Raw genomic sequence first — 23,695 nt, 5'->3', positions numbered from 1 at the left:
CTCGAGGACCGAACTTGGCCACCCCTGGTCTTAGGAAAATTGTGGTTTCCAGTTTAAATCTGCTGGAATCACTTTACAAAATCCTAACTATACATTGTGAGAAACTAAAAAAATTAGCTGTAACAAATTACATAAATTTTTTAAAGTTGATCCAAAGTAGCATTTTTTTCAGTGCACTCTCATTTCCACCCTTCTAGTTTTCTTCTTCTCCCACTGTTTGTGGAAACGTTCTCCTCCTCTTCTTCGTCATCTTCGCCCAGCAGTAGCCCAATTTCCACTGGCACCCTGTTGGGCAATAGCACCGGTGGCAGGCGTTAACCCGGGCCGCGACTGATCTAATATGGAAATTCGATTCTTAGCCTGCATAGTTGGGTTGGCTTGTTTTACGCCGGATGCCCTTCCTGACGTAACCCTCCTCATTTATCCGGTCTTGGGACTGACACTCAGAATGTACTGGCTGCACACCCCATGTGGATGAGTTACTTCTGATAAAGAGTGCACCATGTGAAAACAGGGCACAGGTGTGTGATTACAAATCTAATGCAGGTGTGCAAACAGAGGAAAGGTAGAGGACAGTTCATCTCCAGATGATGGACTGGTCCATATATCATTGGACAATAGAGAGAGACAGAGAGGAATAAATCAGAATACAAACACTCCCCCAAACTAGAGATATTCATCATAAAATGCCCCGCAAACAGTACCATTTTCCATGTAAAGTCCAGTAATATGTACATGTGTGTGGTAGGTATTTGGTTGAACCCTCATGTGTTTGATATAAACTGGGATACACAGTGGAGAAATTGGAGATTGACATTATATTTATTTAGAGGATGTGGCCAACAGTGACCATAAAAAGTCGGTAGCCTTTGAACAAATGCAACTATTGGTAATTTTTTTAAAAGTAGGTCAAGGTCACCATCCTTCAAACCCATGCGAAGTACTCCTCCAAGGCATGTACCCATCAAATATGAAGTTTCTGTGAGCAATAGGTGCCGAGCTACGTTGCGGCAAAGGATTTGGCAGTTGTGACCATTGGTGACCTTGGAAAGTAGGTCAAGGTCACCGGCCTTCAAACCCATGTGAAGTACTCCTCCAAAGCATGTACCCACCAAATATGAAGTTTCTGCGAGCAATAGGTGCCGAGCAACTTTGCGCAAACGAATTGCAGCTGGATTAAAGTTTATCTATAGGCTTGTAAATGACTGGTAGTATACGCAACAGAAATATAAACGCAACACTTTTGGTTTTGCTCCCATTTTGTATGAGATGAACTCAAAGATCTAAAACTTTTTCCACATACACAATATCACCATTTCTCTCAAATATTGTTCACAAACCAGTCGAAATCTGTGATAGTGAGCACTTCTCCTTTGCTGAGATAATCCATCCCACCTCACAGGTGTGCCATATCAAGATGCTGATTAGACACCATGATTAGTGCACAGGTGTGCCTTAGACTGTCCACAAGACGGCCCACAGCAGCGGAGGGCGCGCCGCGCTTCGAGTGGCCATCGACAGGCTAAAACGACTAGATCATTTCCAAAGTGAAGGCTGTGTTGATCCGGGACGTCGTCTGACTACCAGAGAAATTGCAGAAGAGGTGGACATCAGCACTTTTGCAGCACATTCCACTGTTACAGGAGATTTTGTAATGAAAGACGTGCGGAAGAATTCGCGCGTCGGGACGGAGCCGCTAATGGCGCACAACAAAAAGCACGTCCGTGTTACGTATACTTTTCTAACAGACCTCGTATATATTTATTTTCATTGTTACATGGTTTTATCTTTTCTGTTGTGTTTTGTTTCATTAGGTTCTTTTTGTCCCTTTCTCTAAAATTGTATTGTAACATTATTAGTCTATTATTGACTATTATTGTCTATTATATAGACTATTATTGTTGTTGCTATAATATATGAATAAAAATAAATTAAAAAAATTACAATTTGACTCTTATGACAACGAACGCTGAGCCTGAAAAAATTAGGATAAAGCGAAATAAAATCCATGAATCATAGATCGAAGCACTGCTTTGACCAGCGAATCACTGCTTCGATTGGTTCAAGGTTCAAAGCAAAGCTGCGCTGCAGAAAAGTTGATTACAGACTCACTGCAGGTCTGTAATTAATGTAGAGAAATGATGATTTTCCTGACAAACAAGTGCGCAACTGCAAAAAAGCCTATCGGACATGCCTCATGACAAATCAGCCTGACTTCGTTGCAGTCACTAGTAATCAGTGGTAAAAACACGACTTTTTTGTGTGTGTGTGTGTTTGTAACAAGTAACGGCATGGCAAATAGAAAATGTATCGGAGTAGAAGTATGCAATTAAGGTCGGAAATCTAGTGAAGTAAAACTGAAAGTAAGCTGAATTAAAAAAAACTCAAGTAAAGTACAAAGTCTCCCAAAACGTACTTAAGTACAGTAGTGAAGTATTTTTACTTTATTACTATACAACACTGGAAATAACGTAAGAAAACTGACGGGCTGGCTCCGTGGTTGGCATGAAGCTGGACTGTCTGGTCACAGTGGCAGAGAAGAGAACACTGGACAAACTGCTGGACATTATGGGCGATGCTAGTCACCCTCTGCACACAGGCATCAGCAACCAGAGGAGCCTCTTCAGCCACAGACTGCTCCTTCCAAGTGCAGGACCAACAGACTGAAAACCTCCTTTGTCCCTCAGGCCATCAGACTGTACAGCTCCTCACTCAGGGGGAGGAGGAGTAACAGGAAGACAGAGGCTGGGAATGAGAGGAACAATAGTAGCCAATAAACCACTATGTCTGGTATTTATATTGTGTATTTATATTTGAAAGTTTCTTTTTTACTTTCACGTTGGATATTCTGTGTGCTTCTTACCCTGTGTGCTGCTATATAATGCTGCTGAAACCTCAGTTTCCCTGAGGGAGTCTTTCCAAGGCATCAATAAAGTTCTATTTTATCTATTCTAATCATTAAAAGAGGCTATTGGCGCTGATGGTTCGCTTGTGAGCTGGGTCACAGATGTTGTCGGAGGGGCTTGGCATTAATGTTGACGATATGGAGTTTGAGATGGGGGGGGGGCAGATCTCCTATCATCTAGGCTGGAGAGAGACAGAGAAGAGCGGTTTTTCACGGACCTGATAAGGTTTTGATTTTGTTTTACCTTTTAAGCAGCAGCCGCAATAGCGGTTTTATGTTGCTACATGTGTTGGAAATGTTCTTTTCCATGTTAAAGTTTTATTTGGCTGGTGGCACAAATTTTGGGGGTAGATATATTTGTCTAGAATGTGAAGTAACAGGTTCTGAGTATATTGTAATTTTGCCTGCAATAACTGGGAAATATGTTAATTTAGTTTCTTGGAATATTAATGGAAGTGGAAATCCAGCTAAAAGATGTAAAATATGGTCTTATTTAAAAGCAAATCAAGCAGACAGTTTTTCTCCAGGAGACCCACCTAAATCAGGGGGAGGAATTAAGATTTAGAACAGGATGGGCAGGTCACATGTACTATAGCGCCTTTTCAGCCACTTGCTGTTAAGGTTTAGGGGTCCAGACGCAGGACTGGACTGCTATTTGGTGATGGATGTAAAAGCAGGGAACAATAACCAGGACAGCATGCAAATGAAAGGAGATTGATTATATAAAACCAGAAAATGAAGTGGTCTGCTGAGGAGAGAGTTGGTCCGCCTTCTAGTGGTGGAAATCCGGGTGCCAGTCTTGAAGGAACGTGTCAACTAAAGATTCTCGGAGCAGGAGGGACTCTCACCTTTACAACCAGGAAATATGGAAGAAGACACACTGGGTAAGTGGAATGCACTCATTACACTGCACCAGAAAGAGTCACTGTTCATAACAGGATTTAACACAGATTATCTCAGAATGCATAAAATAATATCTCTAACTGTTCAGCAACTGGTCATAGTTCATTTGTGGTTTCCAAGGTCAAGGGTCAAGTGCAGCTCCAATCAAGTCCTGCTTGATTGGAGCTGATTTTTCTCAATCAAAGTTCAGGCAGTTCTTGAGCAGAGTTCTTGAAGAGATCTTTATCAAAGTACAGTCACAGTCTGAGGAATGTCAGAACGTAACTGGCATTTTGGACCAGGAGCGCTCCACGCCGGGAGCCGACAAGTTTCCATAGAGATGTGTGGCACCGGTAGCCAGTACCAGGGGCCAGGTCCACACAGAGGCAGTACCGGGTAGTTCTGGAACACGAGGAGAAGACAGTTTGTTCTAATGTGGAGATTAGATGGCCAGTCCAGAGTTACCTCAGTATAAGCTGCAAGCCGTTTCGGCGTCTGAACGCTCAGCTGGAGACGCATTTAAGGTCACGGTGCAGCAGTCAGGTAAAACCCTCTGATCTCCGTCTGGAGCATGGACGAGGCGTGGAGGCTGGCGACGCAAATGGTTAAGCAAGGCACAGATAACAGACGTGGAAGTCTACAGTAGCATCTGGCATCGACTGGCTTGATAGTATGGAGAACAATCAACCATGGCACAGACAGGACATGTACCAACCAAGAATCCGGCAAACATGAACCAAAAGCCCGGGTTTAAGCAGTCTATCAGAAATCAGTCACTCCTATGATCATGTGTATCCCATTACCTGCCTGCTGTGCATAAACTGATGACGTCATAGTGCGCAGTCCAAGAACTGTCCACAAAGGAAAAGATGAAAAGGCGAGAAGTGTGTGTTGGTCCCAATATGGATATTCCGGATGATTTTATCATGGATAGTTCAACACTGAACAGCAGCCAAAGCAGCCAGCTTGATGAGGACGCCCTGGCGAATGTGGAGAGCAGCGCGGTACCAACCAACACAACAAAAGTTAAAGTGAGCCAACTTTTTATGTACGCGTTTGCTGGGCGTTGTGCGTTTTGAAATAACATTAAATATTGTTAATGTGATTCCACGTGTTGTGTATCTCAGTAAGTGATAATAATACAATAACATGCAGTTGTCGTCTAGTATGCATTTTCTGAGTCCCTCCGTCCATGCCCAGTTGCCCAAAATGACAGATATTCACCCTTGTCTAACTTGGGCAAATACTGGTGATTTTGGGCAACTGGGCATGGACGTCAGGCCTCTGAAAATGCATACCGCCCTCCAAAAGCGTGTTATTGTATTATTAGTTGCTGTTGTTGTTTGTTGTTTGGAGACAGAGACAAGAAGAAGAGGAGTGTCTCTCCCTTATTTAGCAAGAGTAGGGGAAAAACTGAAAAGGATCTTCAGACAGCACAAAATCCCACTTTACTTTAAACCTGTTAACACCTTGAGACAGAAATTAGTTCACCCTAAGGACAGGATCCCAGTTACAAAGAGAGCAATGTAGTGTATTCTATCAGATGTCAGGAAAACTGTAACGAACACTACATAGGTGAGACTAAGCAACCTTTACACAAAAGACAAACCAGCACTGCAGAGAGGACGCCAGTGGACCTCAGTCTGCAGTTCATCTCCACCTTAAAGACACTAACCACATATATAATATTATTAGAACTATTGTTATCATTATTATTATTATTAGTAGTAGTAGTAGTAGTAGTAGTAGTAGCAGTAGTATCATCATCATCATTATTATTATGGCTGTGGTCTCAAATTGTTATTTTTATTGGTCAGTTATGGTGGGTTAGTGCTTAACACTATTCCATTCTTCCTGCTGGAATTTTATAATGTCACTTGTTTACAGTTGCTAGGCAACATATGCCTTTAATGTTTAGGATTCTGACATTTGGACTTGTAGACTTGTGTAGTCTTCTGTAGTCCTGCCTTTATGTTTTGACCCTTTTATTGTATTGATCTCTTTAACCTTTCAGAATTCTGACATTTGGACTTCGTGCTGTGCTGTTATCGTGCCGTGTAGTACTGCTGTGTAGTGTTATCTGGACACTCCGTTGTGCTGAAGTTGTTCTGTGAATTAATTAACTGGTGCATAAACCCTCCATCATGTCTTCAAAGATTATTACGGTCTATACAAATGGAGAGGCGTTTCGGCCGGGGATAAGGGTTGTCATTAATAAGCGCCACATGCCCACATTTGGATGCCTTTTGGACATTTTGACTGAGAAGATTAAACCTGCATTCGGTGCAGTTCGGAAACTGTTCACAGTTGAAGGAACCCAAGTTTGTGGACTCGACCAGCTGCTACATGGAGAGAACTATGTTGCTGCTGGGTTACATTTTACGAAGTTAGAGTAAGTATGATGGACACAAACACCAACCTCTCTCTGTCTCATTGCTGTATCACATGCACAGTGCGGCACCCACGTGAGTCGATGAAGTTGCCCAGTCTGACTGGTCCCCCCATCTGATCAGAACCCCCTGCCTTCACTGCGCATGCATCATTTCTGAGCGTCAGCAGCGATGAGCTGATTATCACCTCGTTTCTGCTTCAAACTGGTCTTCAGAAATGGTGTTCAAAATGTGACACTGTGACCCCCTTCTAATGATTTTACAACAAACTAAATAATACGCATTTTTTTATTTTTTGCGCTCTGAACCTGTTGCCTTAATCATATGTTTTTCTTTTTATAGCTACTGTAAGAAGAAAGCAAAGCCACAGAAAAAAGAGGTGAGAAAACTTTGTATTATATCAACCAAACTGAATATTTTAAACAATGTCAGCACACATGTTGTCGATGAAAGGCCGAACATTGTGTTGGTATTCTCGCATACTAAAGTCCCACATACTGTGCACAATTCTTTTTCTGCTCCTGTTGCATATTAATTTATTTTCCCTTATTTTTTAAGCTTCTGAGTGCTCACAGAACAACCAAGATGTTTTGCACAATCAAGTAAGTGGAGACTTTCACATAGATAAAGATCCTGATTATAAATATTTCCTGAATGATTTATATGTGTTTTTTGTGGTTTTAGTGTGTTTGTACAAAGCGAGTCCCAGGTTCCTCCAGTGCCGGTAAAGATCCCAGTCTGTGAGCTGAGAGGAATGGAATTTGTCCTCAAACTGGTGGCAAAAACTCTCCAACTTCATAGTGGAGTGAAGAGGTAGAGTACAAACAGCAGTACACACAGACCAGGAATGATTTAGTTCATTATTGGAACTAAATCAGGTTTAATTGTTTTAAAATACTTGCAAATTGCAGGCCTCACTGCAAGAAGTACTTCAGTCACAAAACAACACTTTGGAGATTCAAGTTTTCAAAAAGTGCTGCAGATACTTTATTTTAGAGTTAGCACCGTGTGGCACCTGCTGCCGGTCCCAGAGGTGATACAGAGGAGGAGACACGCCCCTTTTCCTGGAAAAATCATCCTTTATTGCAAGGAAAATGAGAAAATGTATTTTGGACTTAAGCACTTCTTGTGGCTGAATACTTAGATTTGGGTACTTTTTGTAACACAAAGCTCCTTATTGCTCATTTTTGATTGGCAAACAGTTTTACTCTGTCTTGTTGCCTTTCATGGTCAAATTTTATAGCAAAATACTCAGTTAACTCCAGTATTACACAGTAATGTCCCTCAGTTAAATAAGAAATTAATGTCCTAAATTAAAGAAAACCGAACTTTGATGCCAACATCTTTGACCTCACGGGTGCCTCATTAAGGAAAGTCCTGCTCAGAAAATCTGAAATCATATCAGACCCAAAAATAACAGCAAAGTCAAGCATATCAACATTTTGATAGTTTGTCACATGACACATACTCGTGTAAACAGATGACATATCTCTGTGGCCACAGGAGGGTTTGAACAGCAGATCACTTGTATTTGAGACCAAGGTTCTACCAGGTCAGTCACAGGGGGAATTTCCCGCTGGTCAAATCCGTAGGAGCATCTTTTCAATCTGGTCTTCACCTTGTTACAGTAGCATTTTATTGGTCAGTCATGGACCTGGGAGATCCATGTTAAAAAAAAAACAACAACAACAACAGCAGATGGACTTCAGTATTTCTTACACTACGAGTACACTCGTACGTTTTAGTGAATTGAATGATCATGTATCAGTATACTGGCCTTAAGTATGTATTTTGAGAAGTTTTTGGTATAAATGATTCTCTGGCCAGTTCAGTTTCTTCAAAGATGTGACTTCAGGACTTCTTCCACATGGGTCTTCAGGTGGAACTGATTGTGCTACAGCAGGAAGAACTGAAGGTATATTTGCCAACCTGAAGCCTTCTTAAGTTTTCTCTCATGACTTCTTTGAATTTGCAGACTTCACACACTCACTGGAACTCCCGTTGTACATCCAGCGGATCTGAAGAGCGGCGAGTGTTATGTTGCTGTTTGCAGCAGGGAGTTTAAACGTGAACCATACGCCAAGCACTGGAAAACACCCTGCAAGGAGGAATGGTATGAGGAAAAATGATGAATTAAATACATTTTATTTCTATTTTATCTAAAACATTTTTTTAATTCTAACGTTGTTTTTGCTCCCTACAGTAAAGTTGATTTACCTGCTGTTCCAACAACGTGTCCAACACAGAAAGTGGTGAGTTCATGTTCTTCTGTGGAGTTTGATCCACTTGTTTCAGCCTGTTTGACATTTTCTCCTATAAATTTCTTCTCGTTGACCACTGTAACACCTTGTTGGTATCATGGGGGGAAAATGGATTTTGGATATCAGTTTTTTGTGTCGCCGTGTCCACATTCTTGACATCACATCAGACCTGTATTTCCGATTTGATTATATTGCTTATCACTTTTTAATTTACAGATTGAGCCTGTTCTCAAAAATGATAAGACAACTGTCTCCAAGAAAAAGAAAAGGAAACCAGAATTTTGCTCAATAATGTAAGTACAGACCCTCATTTGGATAATTTCAGTTGTCGTCGGAGGTTTACATCCATCTTGGGCATGAATGTCGTGGTACTTTTGAGCTTATAAGGATGTGTCTGAACTTTTCTTTTGTCAGGGTGGAATGATTGTACAACATGCATCATTAATAGCTCTAAAAAAACAAGATTTGGGTGCACAAGTTGGAATTCATTTTGGACCTTCTCTAGTCTACACAAGGTCAAACTGATACACACATGCTCAAATATACACATACACCCCCATAATATTTGGTTAAGTGTCCTTTAGCAAGGTGCACCTTGACATTTTTGGCATAATTCTCGCTGCTTCTTTGACTAAATTGGTTGGTTTCCTGGCATGGACCTGGCTTTTCAGTGTTGTTCATGAATGTTCAACAGGGTTGAAGTCAGGGCTTTGAGATGGCCGTTCCAGAAGCTTAATGTGAGCCTACTTTATAAACCCACAACCAGTTTTGATAAGCGTTTGGGTCATTGTCCTGTTGAAACACCCAATTGTGGCCAGTATTCAACCGTCTAGGTGTTGTTTTGAGGTGATGCTGAAGACTATCACTCAGGCCAGAGCCCGGGTTTTTGGCCAACTGGCCAGAGCATCCATTGTCCGTGTTGGAGATTGTGAGTTCACATCCTGTGAGGAACAAGAGAGTACAGCCGTTACAATAACCACTAACGAGGAGTTAATAGGTCTTGTTTATGTCATGTTAATAACAGACACTGTAGATCCTTCAGCACCACTGATAGAAGATTTAAGTGAATGTATTTGAGCCCATGTCGATTAGAGAAGATCCAAATTAAACTGGAACTTGTGCACCCAAGTCTTGCTTTTAGAGCAAGTAATGATGCATGCTGTCCAATCATTCCACACAAGTTAAAAAAAAAAACAATTCAAAGATGTTATTTAAAGCCCAAGATTAGCATGATGAGTGTGTGTGTATACTTTGGACAACAACTGTGTTTGTCATGAATAGAATTTGTCTGTCGGTGAGCTTATATTTCTTTGGTTCATTGTTCATCAGTGTGCATCCTCATGGAGATGTCCTGGTTCCTCCGGTGCACATCAAGATCCCCAAATATGTAATGAAACGGCTGGATGACGTAATCACCATGGTGGCGAGCAAACTGCATCTTCGTGCTGGAGTGAGCAGGTACTGTAGAACATCAGGACCTTGAAAATCATGTCCAGTTTGAGGCTGCTGGGCTCAATAGTGTTTGGACAACTGTTTATACTTTGGGGTACAATTGTTTTAAATTAGATATCACCTCCAGAGCTGCACTTCCTGTTACGCTCACTACGCATTAGACCCCCCCCCCCCCCCCCCCCCAATTGAAGAAAGGTCCCGCCTCCCACTTATGTCATCATGAATACCAGTAGCTTAATGGTGGCAACCTTAATAACATGAAGCATAACCTTTTGAGTCAAGAGTAAAGATTGATAAAAGAACTCCACCAAAGTGAGTTGTAAGAACAGCTGCCAGATAGAGTTCTCACCACACGTTACTGTTAGTACAGTCAAATAACATCTCATAACTCATCTTGCAAAAGGCGCTTCACATTAAAAGTGTTTCAACACAAAAGCAGACCCAGCTTCACACCCAGGACTTTTATTGTGAAAGTCACAGTTTCACTGTACAGCAACGAGCCAATCTGAGCTAAAAATCTGTTGTTTGCATTGGTTCAGACACAGTTTTGTTTTGGCTAAACAACGGTATTATAAAAACACCAATATTCAACCACATTTGTACTTTGTGTTCTATGGAGGTCAATTCATTCTGAGGACAACAGATGAAGCAAAACACTTCTAAGGAGGGTGGGTTGTAGTGGAACGCTGAGGTATCTGGTGATTGTGTATCAGGGCAAACGGTTTCCATGTTGCATAAGTCAGGCAGCATGGCTCCTCGGCAGAATGTTTCAAAGGGCCCCAGAGAGGTTCGACTCTGGATGTCACAAATGGGAAACTCATACAAACGTTCCATTGCTTGTTCATGAAACTGAATCTGAATCAATAGTTTTCAGTCCTTGCAAACTGCAGTAGGGATTGGAACTGACTGTGCTGTAGTGAGTGAAACTGAAGGGGCTTCTTTGAATTCTCAGACTTTACACTGTGGATGGTCGTCCCATTGAAGATCCAAAGGACCTCAAGAGCCACAAACATTATGTTGCTGTGGGCAGGGGAGGATTTAAACCCACCCCATACCGCCCAGAAGAACCAGCAACCTGCAAGAAGAAAAGCAACGAAAGGTATGAGGCAAAAAAATAGAATAAAATATATATGATTTGATTTCTTACATGGTTGATTTATTAATCTTGGCATTATGTTTTTCTCCCTGCAGTGAAGCCGCCTCGCCTGCTTTTAGAACAACGCCTCATGCACAAGACGTGGTGAGTTCACTTTCACAGTTTGATCAATTTACTGAAACATGATAAAGGTGCCCCGCCCATTTCTAGGTGTATTAAATACATATTTTATGTACAGTGTAAACTTCCAGAAATATGATTAAGGACATAAACATTAATCAGTGGTCATTTCATCCTTTTTTTGTTCTCTCCATGTAGAGTGAAGATGAGCGAGATGTGAAGATTGCAGACGAGGGAGAGCTGAAAAAGATTGACATTCAGGAGGAACCCAAACAAATAATAAGAAGGAACACTTTCGTAGTTCCCCTCTCAGCAGTGGGTAAGTAGTGCTGTGGAGTGAGACATGACGGACCATCTGTGTCTGTCAAACTGTGGACTGGATACAGAATATATACGAGGTCTGTTAGAAAACTATCGGACCTTTTTATTTTTTGCAATAACTTTATGGATTTGAATCATGTGTGATTGCATCAGCCAAGCTTGTACCTTCGTGCGCATGCGTGAGTTTTTTCACGCCTGTCGGTTGCGTCATTTGCCTGTGGGCAGGCTTTGAGTGATCACTGGTCAACTTGTCCTGTGAGACTTCCAACACAGACGTGCTTTTTGTTGTGCACCATGAGCGGCTCTGTCCCGACGCGTGAATTCCTCCACACGTCTTTCATTACAAAATCTCCTGTAACAGTGGAATGTGCCGCAAAAGTGCTGATGTCCACCTCTTTCACAATTTCTCTGGTAGTCAGACGAGGTCCCGGATCAACACAGCCTTCACTTTGGAAATGATCTGGTCATTTCAGCCTGTCGATGGCCGCTCGGAGCGCGGCACGCCCTGCGCCGCTGTGGGCCGTCTTTAATCCGGTTGTAATGATCCTTAATCTGTGTGACGCCCAGATTATCCTCACCGAAAGCCGTCTGAATCTTCCGAATGGTGTCCACCTGGCTGTCTCTCACAGTTTCTGGAAAAAATTGATTCAGCGCTGCTCCAATCGCTCACCATTTTCCTGACAATGAAAATCCGACGAGGGGGGAGGACCAGTGCTCACTCAAAGCGTGCCCACAGGCAAATGACGCAACCGACAGGCGTGAAAAAACTCACGCATGCGCACGAAGGTTCAAGCTTGGCTGATGCAATCACACATGATTCAAATCCATATAGTTTTTTAAAAAAATCAAAAGGTCGGATAGTTTTCTATCAGACCTTGTATATATATATATATATATATATATATATATATATATATATATATATATATATATATATATATATGTGTGTGTGTGTTTTGTCTTCATAAAAAGTTATTTTTTTTCCACCTACAGAGGAGACTGAACCTGAAACCAGCACCAACTCCAGTCATGACAAAAGTGAGACACAGGAAGATTCCCCTGAAGAACACACGCCCACCGAGATCAGAAAACCAGGTCAGCTGATTGGTCAAACTTGAATTACAACAAGGAATTCTCACTGACTGACTGAGTTCAGAAATAAGACACTTGTTTCACACAAAAGCAAACACTAAGGGCCCCTTCACACATAGTGCGAAGTTTCGTCACATACGGCAAAACAGCGAGAAACAGTTTGAATTAGCGCACCACAAAACATTGCACCAACGGGCAGGCATGTGCGATTCCGGTGGGAGAATTCATGCTTTGACAGTGTCATTCGAGTAGGAACAGTGCGAGATGCACCACATCGTGCCGCTTGTGTGGAATCAAGAAAAAAAAAGAAAAAAATCCCACGGGACTCGAACCTGCGTCTTCCAAAAGCTCTGATTGCCAGTCAGAAACTTTACCACCTGAGCTACAGGTCCTTTGAAACCTGTGGGAATCTGCCTCATATCAGGAAGGACATGGAAGTATTCAAAAAAAAAAAAAGTCACGCACCATATAAAAACACTGCATTTATCAAGCGAGCAATACAAATATGATCCATCTGTTCCTTTGGTGATGACCCATGGTCACAGACAAACAGTCATGAAATGACATGAATGAGAAGCAATGTGCTCTGATCATGTCCACATCTACTGGTCTGGTGCGTCCAGTCACCTTGCGTGCGTGTTCTGTCCGACACGCGTCTTGTGGACGGCGCGCTGCAGCACAGACACCGCAGCATGTGGAACAGTGCTCACATGGGTGACATGACGGTCAGATCGCCCGCTGTGTGTTCTGATCTGACGGTCCGTTTCAACCCTGCATGCTGTCAATGTCCGCTCTGTGCACATGCTTGCTTGCTGTAGCTTGTTGCCACGGCGATATATGTTTTTATTTATGTCCATGTAAGTACAGCAATCAGACACATGTGCCTGAAAGCGGACAGTTGTTAGTCCATGTCTGTCTAAACACAGTAGGTGTTGTCCAGCTGGGATGTCCAGAACGACAGATCCCCACAACTGCTTCTCCTGGAAGCCACACCTCCTGTCAGTGGAGCGCACAGACCCACGTGTCAGTGTGTGTGTTTGCAAAGTCACACTCGTGGGGAACTTAGACAGATTTCACTGTGAGTATGACAGTGATCGTCTGCAGTCTGTTGTCGTGCCAAGAGTGCGACTCGCCACACATTTTCTAAGTGCCATGCAAGCGGTGTTAGATGTGTCAGATTTGTGCGTGTCACCTGGAATTTGGCTGACACCTGCCGCGACAGGGCGCGATGGGTTTGCACAGGGCACACTCTGTCTTTCAGCCGCTGGTGTGTGCAAATAGTTGTAGCAACAGGTGTACGAGGCGTTAGAGGCAGTTATGATTCTACATGTTTTGCATACAATTCCTGCTTTGTGTGCACTTTGACCAAACGTCGCAGTATGTGTGAAGGCCCCCTAAATAATGCACTTACCATTAACTTTACAGTTTGTGTATTTTCTCTATGGTTAAACTTCATATGCAGGACTTTTACTCTTAAAAAAGTATTTGTAGACTGTTATTTCCACGTATCCTTCAATGAAGGATCTGAAGACTTCTAGACCTGTGTTTGTGGGATCTGGTCCTGTGTTTTGTTTTCAAAAGTTTTTTGTTCTTTCCACATACAGAGAACATCACAGCTAAACTCATCACCATCGTCAGGCAGGACATAAGGGAGAAACAGCAAGATTCCCCTGAAAAAGACATGCCCACAAAGATCAGAAAACCAGGTCAGCTGATTGGTCAAATGTGAATAACAATGACAATGAGCTCCCCTGGACCAGCGTTTGGACATTGTGATGTGATGATGTCTACATGGTCCATCCTCAGTTACCATGCAGACATCATCACAATAAAGTGGTGATGTCCAAATGTGGGTCCTGGGGAGCTCATGTCCTGATTTGTCCAGATTTGTTTGACTAAATCAGACGTCTACAGCTCTTGGTTGTTTCAGAACAATAACTTTTACTATTAACGAAGCATTTGTAGACAGTTATTTCCAGTTTTCCTTCATTGAAGGATCTGAAGACTTCTAGACCCGTGTTTGTGGGACCTGGGCCTGTGTTTTGTCTTCAAAAAAGTTTTTTGTTCTTTCCACGTACAGAGATGATTGGAGTTGAACCCATCACCATCTGCAGGCAGGACATAAGGGAGAAAAAGCAAGATTCCCCTGAAAAAGACACGCCCACCAAGATCAGAAAACCAGGTCAGCTGATTGGTTAAACTTGAATCACAACACTGTCCATTGATGACTCAAATAACAATACAGTATAATGACAAAGTTATTGGCACTTAAGAAGGAACTCACTGACCCCTTCATCACCACCAACATTATGCACAAACAGTCTCAGAGTTCTCTGTGAAGTTTCACCTGGACATCAGCAGGTCCATCCCAACACAATCACAATAAAGTGGTGATGTCCAAACACTGGCCCTGGAGAACTCCTGACCTGCTCTGTCCACATTTGATTGTCTAAATTAGATGTCTACACTTGGTTGTTTCAGAACAACTTTTACTGTTAAAAGCGTATTTTTGGACTGTTATTTCCTCTTTCCCTTAAATGAAGGATCTGAAGAGTTCTAGACTTGTGTATATGGGATCTGAACCTGTGTTTTGTCTTCAAAAAAGTTTTTTTTTTTTTATTTCCTCATACAGAAATGATTGGAGTAGAACCCATCACTATCTCCAGGCAGGACAGACAGGAGAAACCAGAAGTTTACACTGAAAAAGACACGCCCATTGAGATCAGTAAACCAGGTCAGCTGATTGATCAAACTTGACAAACGAGGACCAAATCACCATCACCATTATGTATACACAAGCCAACACTAAATAATGCAGTTACAATTAACTTCATAGTTTGTGTATCTTCTTTAGGATAAAATGTCTGATGTAGGAGCTTTAGTCTTAAATGAGTATTTGCAGGCTGTTATTTCCACTTTTCCTCAATTGAAGGATCTGTTTGTCTTCATAAAAACTTCTTGTTTTTTTTTTTTTCCACATACAGACAAGAAGGTGGTTGAGCACTTCACTATCTATAGGCAGGACAGACGGGAGAAACCAGACGTTTACACTGAAAAAGAAACACCCATCGAGATCAGAAAACCAGGTCAGCTGATTGATCAAACTTGACCATCAAGGACCAAATCACCATCACCATTATGTACAACCCCTGGCAATAATTATGGAATCACCGGCCTCGGAGGATGTTCATTCAGTTGTTTAATTTTGTAGAAAAAAAGCAGATCACAGACATGACACAAAACTAAAGTCATTTCAAATGGCAACTTTCTGGCTTTAAGAAACACTATAAGAAATCAGGAAAAAAAAATTGTGGCAGTCAGTAATGGTTACTTTTTTAGACCAAGCAGAGGCAAAAAAAATATGGACTCACTCAATTCTGAGGAATAAATTATGGAATCACCCTGTAAAGTTCCATCCCCAAAACTAACACCTGCATCAAATCAGATCTGCTCATTAGTCTGCATCTAAAAAGGAGTGATCACACCTTGGAGAGCTGTTGCACCAAGTGGACTGACATGAATCATGGCTCCAACACGAGAGATGTCAATTGAAACAAAGGAGAGGATTATCAAACTCTTAAAAGAGGGTAAATCATCACGCAATGTTGCAAAAGATGTTGGTTGTTCACAGTCAGCTGTGTCTAAACTCTGGACCAAATACAAACAACATGGGAAGGTTGTTAAAGGCAAACATACTGGTAGACCAAGGAAGACATCAAAGCGTCAAGACAGAAAAAACTTAAAGCAATATGTCTCTCGAAAATGCACAACAAAACAAATGAGGAATGAATGGGAGGAAACTGGAGTCAACGTCTGTGACCGAACTGTAAGAAACCGCCTAAAGGAAATGGGATTTACATACAGAAAAGCTAAACGAAAGCCATCATTAACACCTAAACAGAAAAAAACAAGGTTACAATGGGCTAAGGAAAAGCAATCATGGACTGTGGATGACTGGATGAAAGTCATATTCAGTGATGAATCTCGAATCTGCATTGGGCAAGGTGATGATGCTGGAACTTTTGTTTGGTGCCGTTCCAGTGAGATTTATAAAGATGACTGCCTGAAGAGAACATGTAAATTTCCACAGTCATTGATGATATGGGGCTGCATGTCAGGTAAAGGCACTGGGGAGATGGCTGTCATTACATCATCAATAAATGCACAAGTTTACGTTGATATTTTGGACACTTTTCTTATCCCATCAATTGAAAGGATGTTTGGGGATGATGAAATCATTTTTCAAGATGATAATGCATCTTGCCATAGAGCAAAAACTGTGAAAACATTCCTTGCAAAAAGACACATAGGGTCAATGTCATGGCCTGCAAATAGTCCGGATCTTAATCCAATTGAAAATCTTTGGTGGAAGTTGAAGAAAATGGTCCAAGACAAGGCTCCAACCTGCAAAGCTGATCTGGCAACAGCAATCAGAGAAAGTTGGAGACAGATTGATGAAGAGTACTGTTTGTCACTCATTAAGTCCATGCCTCAGAGACTGCAAGCTGTTATAAAAGCCAGAGGTGGTGCAACAAAATACTAGTGATGTGTTGAAGCATTCTTTTGTTTTTCATGATTCCATAATTTTTTCCTCAGAATTGAGTGATTCCATATTTTTTTCCTCTGCTTGGTCTAAAAAAGTAACTGTTACTGACTGCCACAATTTTTTTTCCTGATTTCTTATAGTGTTTCTTAAAGCCAGAAAGTTGCCATTTGAAATGACTTTAGTTTTGTGTCATGTCTGTGATCTGCTTTTTTTCTACAAAATTAAACAACTGAATGAACATCCTCCGAGGCCGGTGATTCCATAATTTTTGCCAGGGGTCACAAGCCAACACCTAATAATGCAGTTACAATTAACTTCATAGTTTGTGTTTCTTCTCGAGTATAAAACTTCTGATGTAGGAGCTTTAGTGTTAAATGAGTATTTGTAGGCTGTTATTTCCACTTTTCCTCAACTGAAGGATCTGAAGACTTCTACAAATGTGTATCTGGGATCTGAACCTCTGTTTGTCTTTATACTACCCCTGGCAAAAATTATGGAATCACCGGCCTCGGAGGATGTTCATTCTGTTGTTTAATTTTGTAGAAAAAAAGCAGATCACAGACATGACACAAAACTAAAGTCATTTCAAATGGCAACTTTCTGGCTTTAAGAAACACTATAAGAAATCAGGAAAAAAAAATTGTGGCAGTCAGTAACAGTTACTTTTTTAGACCAAGCAGAGGGAAAAAAATATGGACTCACTCAATTCTGAGGAAGAAATTATAGAATCACCCTGTAAATTTCCATCCCCAAAACTAACACCTGCATCAAATCACATCTGCTCGTTGACATTAACCCTATATCATGAAACTGACCCTATGTGTCTTTTTGCAAGGAATGTTTTCACAGTTTTTGCTCTATGGCAAGATGCATTATCTTCTTGACAAATGATTTCATCATCCTTATACATCAGAAAAGTGTCCAAAATATCAATGTAAACTTGTGCATTTATTGATGATGTAATGTCAGCCAACTCCCCAGTGCCTTTACATGACATGCAGCCCCATATCATCAATGACTGTGGAAATTTACATGTTGTCTTCAGGCAGTCATCTTTATAAATCTCATTGGAACAGCAACAAACAAAAGTTCCAGCATCATCACCTTGCCCAATGCAGATTTGAGATTCATCAATGAATATGACTTTCATCCAGTCATCCACAGTCCACGATTGCTTTTCTTTAGCCCATTGTAACCTTGTTTTTTTCTGTTTAGGTGTTAATGATGACTTTCGTTTAGCTTTTCTGTATGTAAATCCCATTTCCTTTAGGCGGTTTCTTACAGTTCGGTCACAGACGTTGACTCCAGTTTCCTCCCATTCGTTCCTCATTTGTTTTGTTGTGCATTTTCGATTTTTGAGACATATTGCTTTAAGTTTTCTGTCTTGATGCTTTGATGTCTTCCTTGGTCTACCAGTATGTTTGCCTTTAACAACCTTCCCATGTTGTTTGTATTTGGTCCAGAGTTTAGACACAGCTGACTGTGAACAACCAACATCTTTTGCAACATTGCGTGATGATTTACCCTCTTTTAAGAGTTTGATAATCCTCTCCTTTGTTTCAACTGACATCTCTCGTGTTGGAGCCATGATTCATGTCAGTCCACTTGGTGCAACAGCTCTCCAAGGTGTGATCACTCCTTTTTAGATGCAGACTAACAAGCAGATGTGATTTGATGCAGGTGTTAGTTTTGGGGATGAAAATTTACAGGGTGATTCCATAATTTATTCCTCAGAATTGAGTGATTCCAGAAGATCCCACTGAAACCAGAAGATCCCACTGAAAAAGACACACCCATCGAGATCAGAAAACCAGGTCAGCTGATTGGTCAAACTTTAATTACATCAAGAGAATCTGAGTGACAGCAACAGTTAGCTGTGAGGATGTAAAATATATATATATATATATATATATATATATATGGGGGGTTCTAGGAGCCGTGTTGTAAGAAAGATCCTGCAGGTGTTGTGGTTTAAAGAATGGGTCATGACACAGAATGAGCAGTCAGATGGGTCAGCAACAAAGTGGAGAAACAGATTGATATCTGCGAAAAAAATAAATAAATCACAGGTGCTCCTGGACCAAATGTATGAAGAAATCCCAAATAATACTGTATATTTGTAACTGCAAAAGTTTTGAAAGGACAGCCCTTTGAACTTATCATGAATGTTCTGCAATTTGCTAAATGTGAGTTTTGGTCCAGTATCCAGCGTTCATAAATCATCTGACATAACATATACAGCTCTGAAGCTCGTTTTGGTTCTACAGAATTCTAAAATGTCATCAGATCAGCTACATCTTATGAACATTCCTGAAAATGTCCATCAGTTCAGAAAGTATCAAAACATTTGAGAGTTTCTTGCTCAGTTTGGTCCCAAAAGCATCCAACATTTATTTCTTGTTCTACATTTCTACATTTTAGTTCACGTGTTTGCTTTAATCACATTCATTACTATTATTGTAGCGTCAGAATCATTTTTAGAAATGTGCTCCATTCTCAAAATGAATCAAAATTCCTGTTACTGAATGATACAAAGTCATTCTTAGATTTGTTTTTTCCATCAGCCAGCACTGATGGAAATGAAAATGAGAATTTGTACATTTATTTTCCATCAGTTTATATCACAACTGTCATCTAACTAATATGTTTCTAATTGAAACAGTGGAGTACAGCGAGGTGAAGCTGCTCGGTAAAGGAGGATACGGCTGCGTCTACGCCGGCTACTCAAAAGACAGGAAGGTCAGTCTGGAATCAACACATACCACCTTTTTTTATTTGTCAGTCGGGTCATGAGTCACAAAATGTGCTAACCAAAGGACTTGCGTTACTATTTTCTAGGTCGCCACCAAACACATCCCTTTGTCATATGTACAGTGGCTGAAAACGGTAAGTTTCTTGATCTGAATATCCTGTTTCCAAACGGTTGCTATTTGTAAAATAAATGCCCACAAATTTTATTCTGACTCTATTTCGTGTTTTTAGAAAAAGGACGGCAAAAAAGTACGTATTCCCCTGGAGGCAGCCCTCATGATCATGGCTGGAAGTGGACATCGTCCTGCTGGGAGCGCTGCTGCCATCTCCCTGCTGGACTGGTACGTCAAAGACGATGAGCTGATCTTGATTATGGAGAGACCATCTCCCTGCTGTGACCTCGCTGACTATGTTTCCAAGAAGAAAGGCCTTCTGATGGAGAACGAGGCCAAAGTAAGCAGCTTAATGTCATTTCAGTCCAAAGTCACTGCAAAAGTGCTGAAAGGTTTTCAACACAGAAACATTTGAAAATAGCGCCACCTATGGGTGAAAACACATCCAGTCAAAAAATTCTGAAGTAACATGAAACACAGAGTAAAGAAGAGAAAATATACACACACACACACACACACACACACACACACACACACACACACACACACACACACACACACACACACACACACACACACACCCTGGCTGTTGTGATGTCATTGTCTTGCTGATGTCATCAGTCTCCTGTTGATGTCTTTCAGTGCATCATGCGCCAGTTGGTCCGTGGAGCTGCAGACCTTCATGCAAAGGGTATCTTTCATCGGGACATCAAGGAAGAAAATACCCTGATTGAGATGACAAAGGGTTTCCCGCGAGTGAGGATTATCGACTTTGGATGTGGCACATTGGCAAAGACGGACTATTACAGAGCTTTCAAAGGTACACCACTTGCTCATGCTCCCAAACTCTGGATTTGTACGTTTTGTATTTAAATGTGTCTTGGCCTTCTTTCTGTCCGTGTAATCCGTCTCTGTGCTCTATATTTTAGGTACGCTCCTGACTGGCCCTCCAGAATGTTTCCTCAAGCAGCGATACAGGGCTGTTCCTTGCACCGTGTGGCAGCTGGGTGTGGTGCTGTACAGCCTCCTGGGATCTGAACCATTCACCACCGAAAAGTTCCTTCTGCAAAAACTGAACATGGAACTGAAAGCATCTCAAAGTAAGACATACAAAATATTGTTGGTCCTATTTTTCTCACTCCAGTGCAGTTCCTTGATGGTTGTATGTCAGTATCTTTCTTTTAAATACCATATTTGTAAAGCTGGTCTTTACTTGTGTCTATAGGTTGTTAGTTTGATTGACTACCAATTTCATGTTCCAAAGTAAGTCTGGAACTAGTCATATAACAGACCATAATTAATGGAATAAAGATTTACTGTCAAGCACAGAAACAATTCCTCCCAAATATCAGGAATTGAGGGAGGTGTATGTGCTGTCTCTTCCCCATGTTATCTTGAGCCCACTGAGCCAATCACAGGTGGAGGTGAGAGTCCACAGAGTTCCAGCAAAAAGGAGTTTTCCCGACTCTTACCAAGTGGTGAACCTGCTCAGGAGGTTGCATTTAAGTGCTGCACAAACAAAGTTATTATTACTGCCCTGTGATAGACTGGCTGTTGTGTGGGCCGCTGAAGAGGAGGTACTGCTGGCCCACCACCACCAGAGGGCGCCCTGCCTGGAGTGCGGGCTCCAGGCACCAGAGGGCGCCGCCGCCCCACAGGAGCAGCCTCGGTAACAGCTGTCACCCATCACCTGAGACAGCTGACGGCAATTATCACTGGGGTATATCAGCAGGACGGCATCTCCACCTCATCGCCGAGATATCGTTTCTACCGGAGAGGTAACTTATCGAAGCATACAGAGTACATATTCTTGACTGAGCTAGTTTATTGGATTACTGTTCCAACGAGAGGTGGAGGTACCTTTCCTGCCGTTCGGAGTTCTGGGTGCAAACGCGCCCCCATCTAACTGTTCTTTTTCCCTCGCCAGCAGTACCAGGTCCGACACGCGGAGGCAGTGGCCACCTGGGAGTTCGGGACTTGGCGGCTCCAGTATTCCCGGGGTCCTGTGGCGGAGGAAGCCGTGTGGTTCCGGTCTTACCTTCGAGAGGCGTCTCCTATCTTCGAGCCTGCCCACACGACACTTTTGTGTATTGACTGTTGTCCATTTCTGTAATTGGTTGTATTCGTTGTGCACATTCACAACAGTAAAGCGTTGTTATTTTGACTTACTCCATTGTCCGTTCATTTGCGCCCCCTGTTGTGGGTCCGTGTTCCTACACTTTCCCAACACTGGCGTCCTGACAAAGGTGTATCTCACCTCACCACAGATGGTGCAGCCTGCACCATCTGTGCCCCTTTATTGGAATAAGCAGATATAGAAAGTACATGAATTGTGATTATTATTATGACTACGACCCTATCATTAGAAAATGTAGACATGGTCATGTTTTTGAAAATGAATTTGATCTTATACACATCAAACTGCTTTGTCTATTTTTCTTTTTATTAGTTTTTATGATTTTGGCAAAAATAATTTTTTATACCTAATACTGCTTTATATTGCTATTAAATAGGACAAGGAATTTATTTAAAAATATGATGCTCCATTGGTCTCATTCAGGAACGGTCCTGAATGGTCAAAAGTTACTTGTTTTCTCAGTTCTTTACACACACACACACACACACACACACACACACACACACACACACACACACACACACACACACACACACACACACACACACACACACACACACACACACACACACACACATATATTAAATAAAAGCAAAGTGATATTTGCCACCCCAGTTTTCAGTAACTGAAAACTGTGATCTAATCCAGACTGTGGATTTTTGATCCATTCCATCCCTGTCTGCAGCACAACTTGTTTTCTCTTTATTTATGCTTTTGATAAATGTATCAGGTTCCAACATTTATCTTTGCTCTTGTTATTTTTCCTCAGACTGCCAGAATTTCTTGGACAAATGTCTGCGCAGATGTCCGGAGGAGCGACCTGACTTTAAGCAGCTGATGATTCACCCCTGGCTCCAGTGACGCACCGCGGTGCATCTTCATCACTGCTATATGGTGACCATGGAGAGCCAATCCTACAGACAAAGACCAAACTGTCAGTACAAGAAGTCTGTGTTTTTGTGGGGTAGGAGGTGTGAGCTGCTCTCTCAGAGATCAGGCTCATCATATACTTGATACCTATTGAAGAGTTGTCCACTGTTGGAGAGCTCAGAAGATAAACTTTTACTTGATGAATACATTGCTGAAAATCCACTGTGGATCTATGGAGTTGCAAGCAGAAAATCGTTGGAGTCGGGCTGATGGGTCCTGGGCCAGATGTGTAATCCCCAGATGTTCTACTTATTTGTTGTGTTCCTTCACACTTTGATTGCTTCTCAGTCCAGTTCCTGTTGTGTGGGCCGCCTGAAGAGGAGGAACTGCTGGCTCACCACCAGAGGGTGCCCTGCCTGTTGTCGGGTTTCAGGCACCAGAGGGCGCAGCCGCCTCACAGGAGCTCCAGGTGCGCCACACTGACATCTGTCAGTCATCATCATCATCATCTAACCAGATGATGTCTAACCAGATCCTTACTCTGGATGGCATTACCCTGACCTCTAGTAATACTGTGAGAAATCTTGGAGTCATTTTTGATCAGGATATGTCATTCAATGCACATATTAAACAAATATGTAGGACTGCTTTTTTGCATTTGCGCAATATCTCTAAAATTAGAAAGGTCTTGTCTCTTGTCTCTGTGATGCTGAAAAACTAATTCATGCATTTATTTCTCTAGGCTGGACTATTGTAATT

At 41.8% G+C, this 23,695-nt stretch overlaps 1 protein-coding gene across 1 annotated transcript; it reads left to right on the top strand.

Moving 5' to 3' along the window:
• Window positions 1-4,233: 4,233 nt before the first annotated feature.
• LOC117529139 (calcium-dependent protein kinase 2-like) lies at window positions 4,234-22,927 on the top strand. The gene is made up of 19 exons (XM_034191838.1): window positions 4,234-4,330; window positions 6,520-6,556; window positions 6,862-6,990; window positions 8,153-8,290; window positions 9,768-9,896; window positions 10,843-10,989; window positions 11,082-11,130; window positions 11,305-11,425; window positions 12,421-12,522; window positions 14,124-14,225; window positions 14,600-14,701; window positions 15,152-15,253; window positions 15,504-15,605; window positions 19,728-19,804; window positions 19,904-19,951; window positions 20,048-20,269; window positions 20,572-20,749; window positions 20,859-21,029; window positions 22,836-22,927. Exons 1-19 carry the CDS (start codon window positions 4,234-4,236, stop codon window positions 22,925-22,927), a joined length of 2,145 nt encoding a protein of 714 aa, XP_034047729.1.
• The last annotated feature ends 768 nt before the right edge of the window (window positions 22,928-23,695 follow it).

The sequence above is a fragment of the Thalassophryne amazonica genome, chromosome 17 (assembly GCF_902500255.1).
Source record: "Thalassophryne amazonica chromosome 17, fThaAma1.1, whole genome shotgun sequence".
NCBI lineage: Eukaryota > Metazoa > Chordata > Actinopteri > Batrachoidiformes > Batrachoididae > Thalassophryne > Thalassophryne amazonica.
This window is presented reverse-complemented; position numbering and strand designations above follow the sequence as displayed.

Excerpts from the sequence above, each read along its gene's own strand:
- LOC117529139 (XM_034191838.1), top strand. The coding sequence starts at position 4,234 with ATGGCCAGTCCAGAGTTACCTCAGTATAAGCTGCAAGCCGTTTCGGCG. Across the intron at positions 8,291-9,767 it reads ACACCCTGCAAGGAGGAATG|TGTGCATCCTCATGGAGATG; the intron begins GTATGAGGAAAA and ends ATTGTTCATCAG. Across the intron at positions 10,990-11,081 it reads AAGAAGAAAAGCAACGAAAG|TGAAGCCGCCTCGCCTGCTT; the intron begins GTATGAGGCAAA and ends TTCTCCCTGCAG.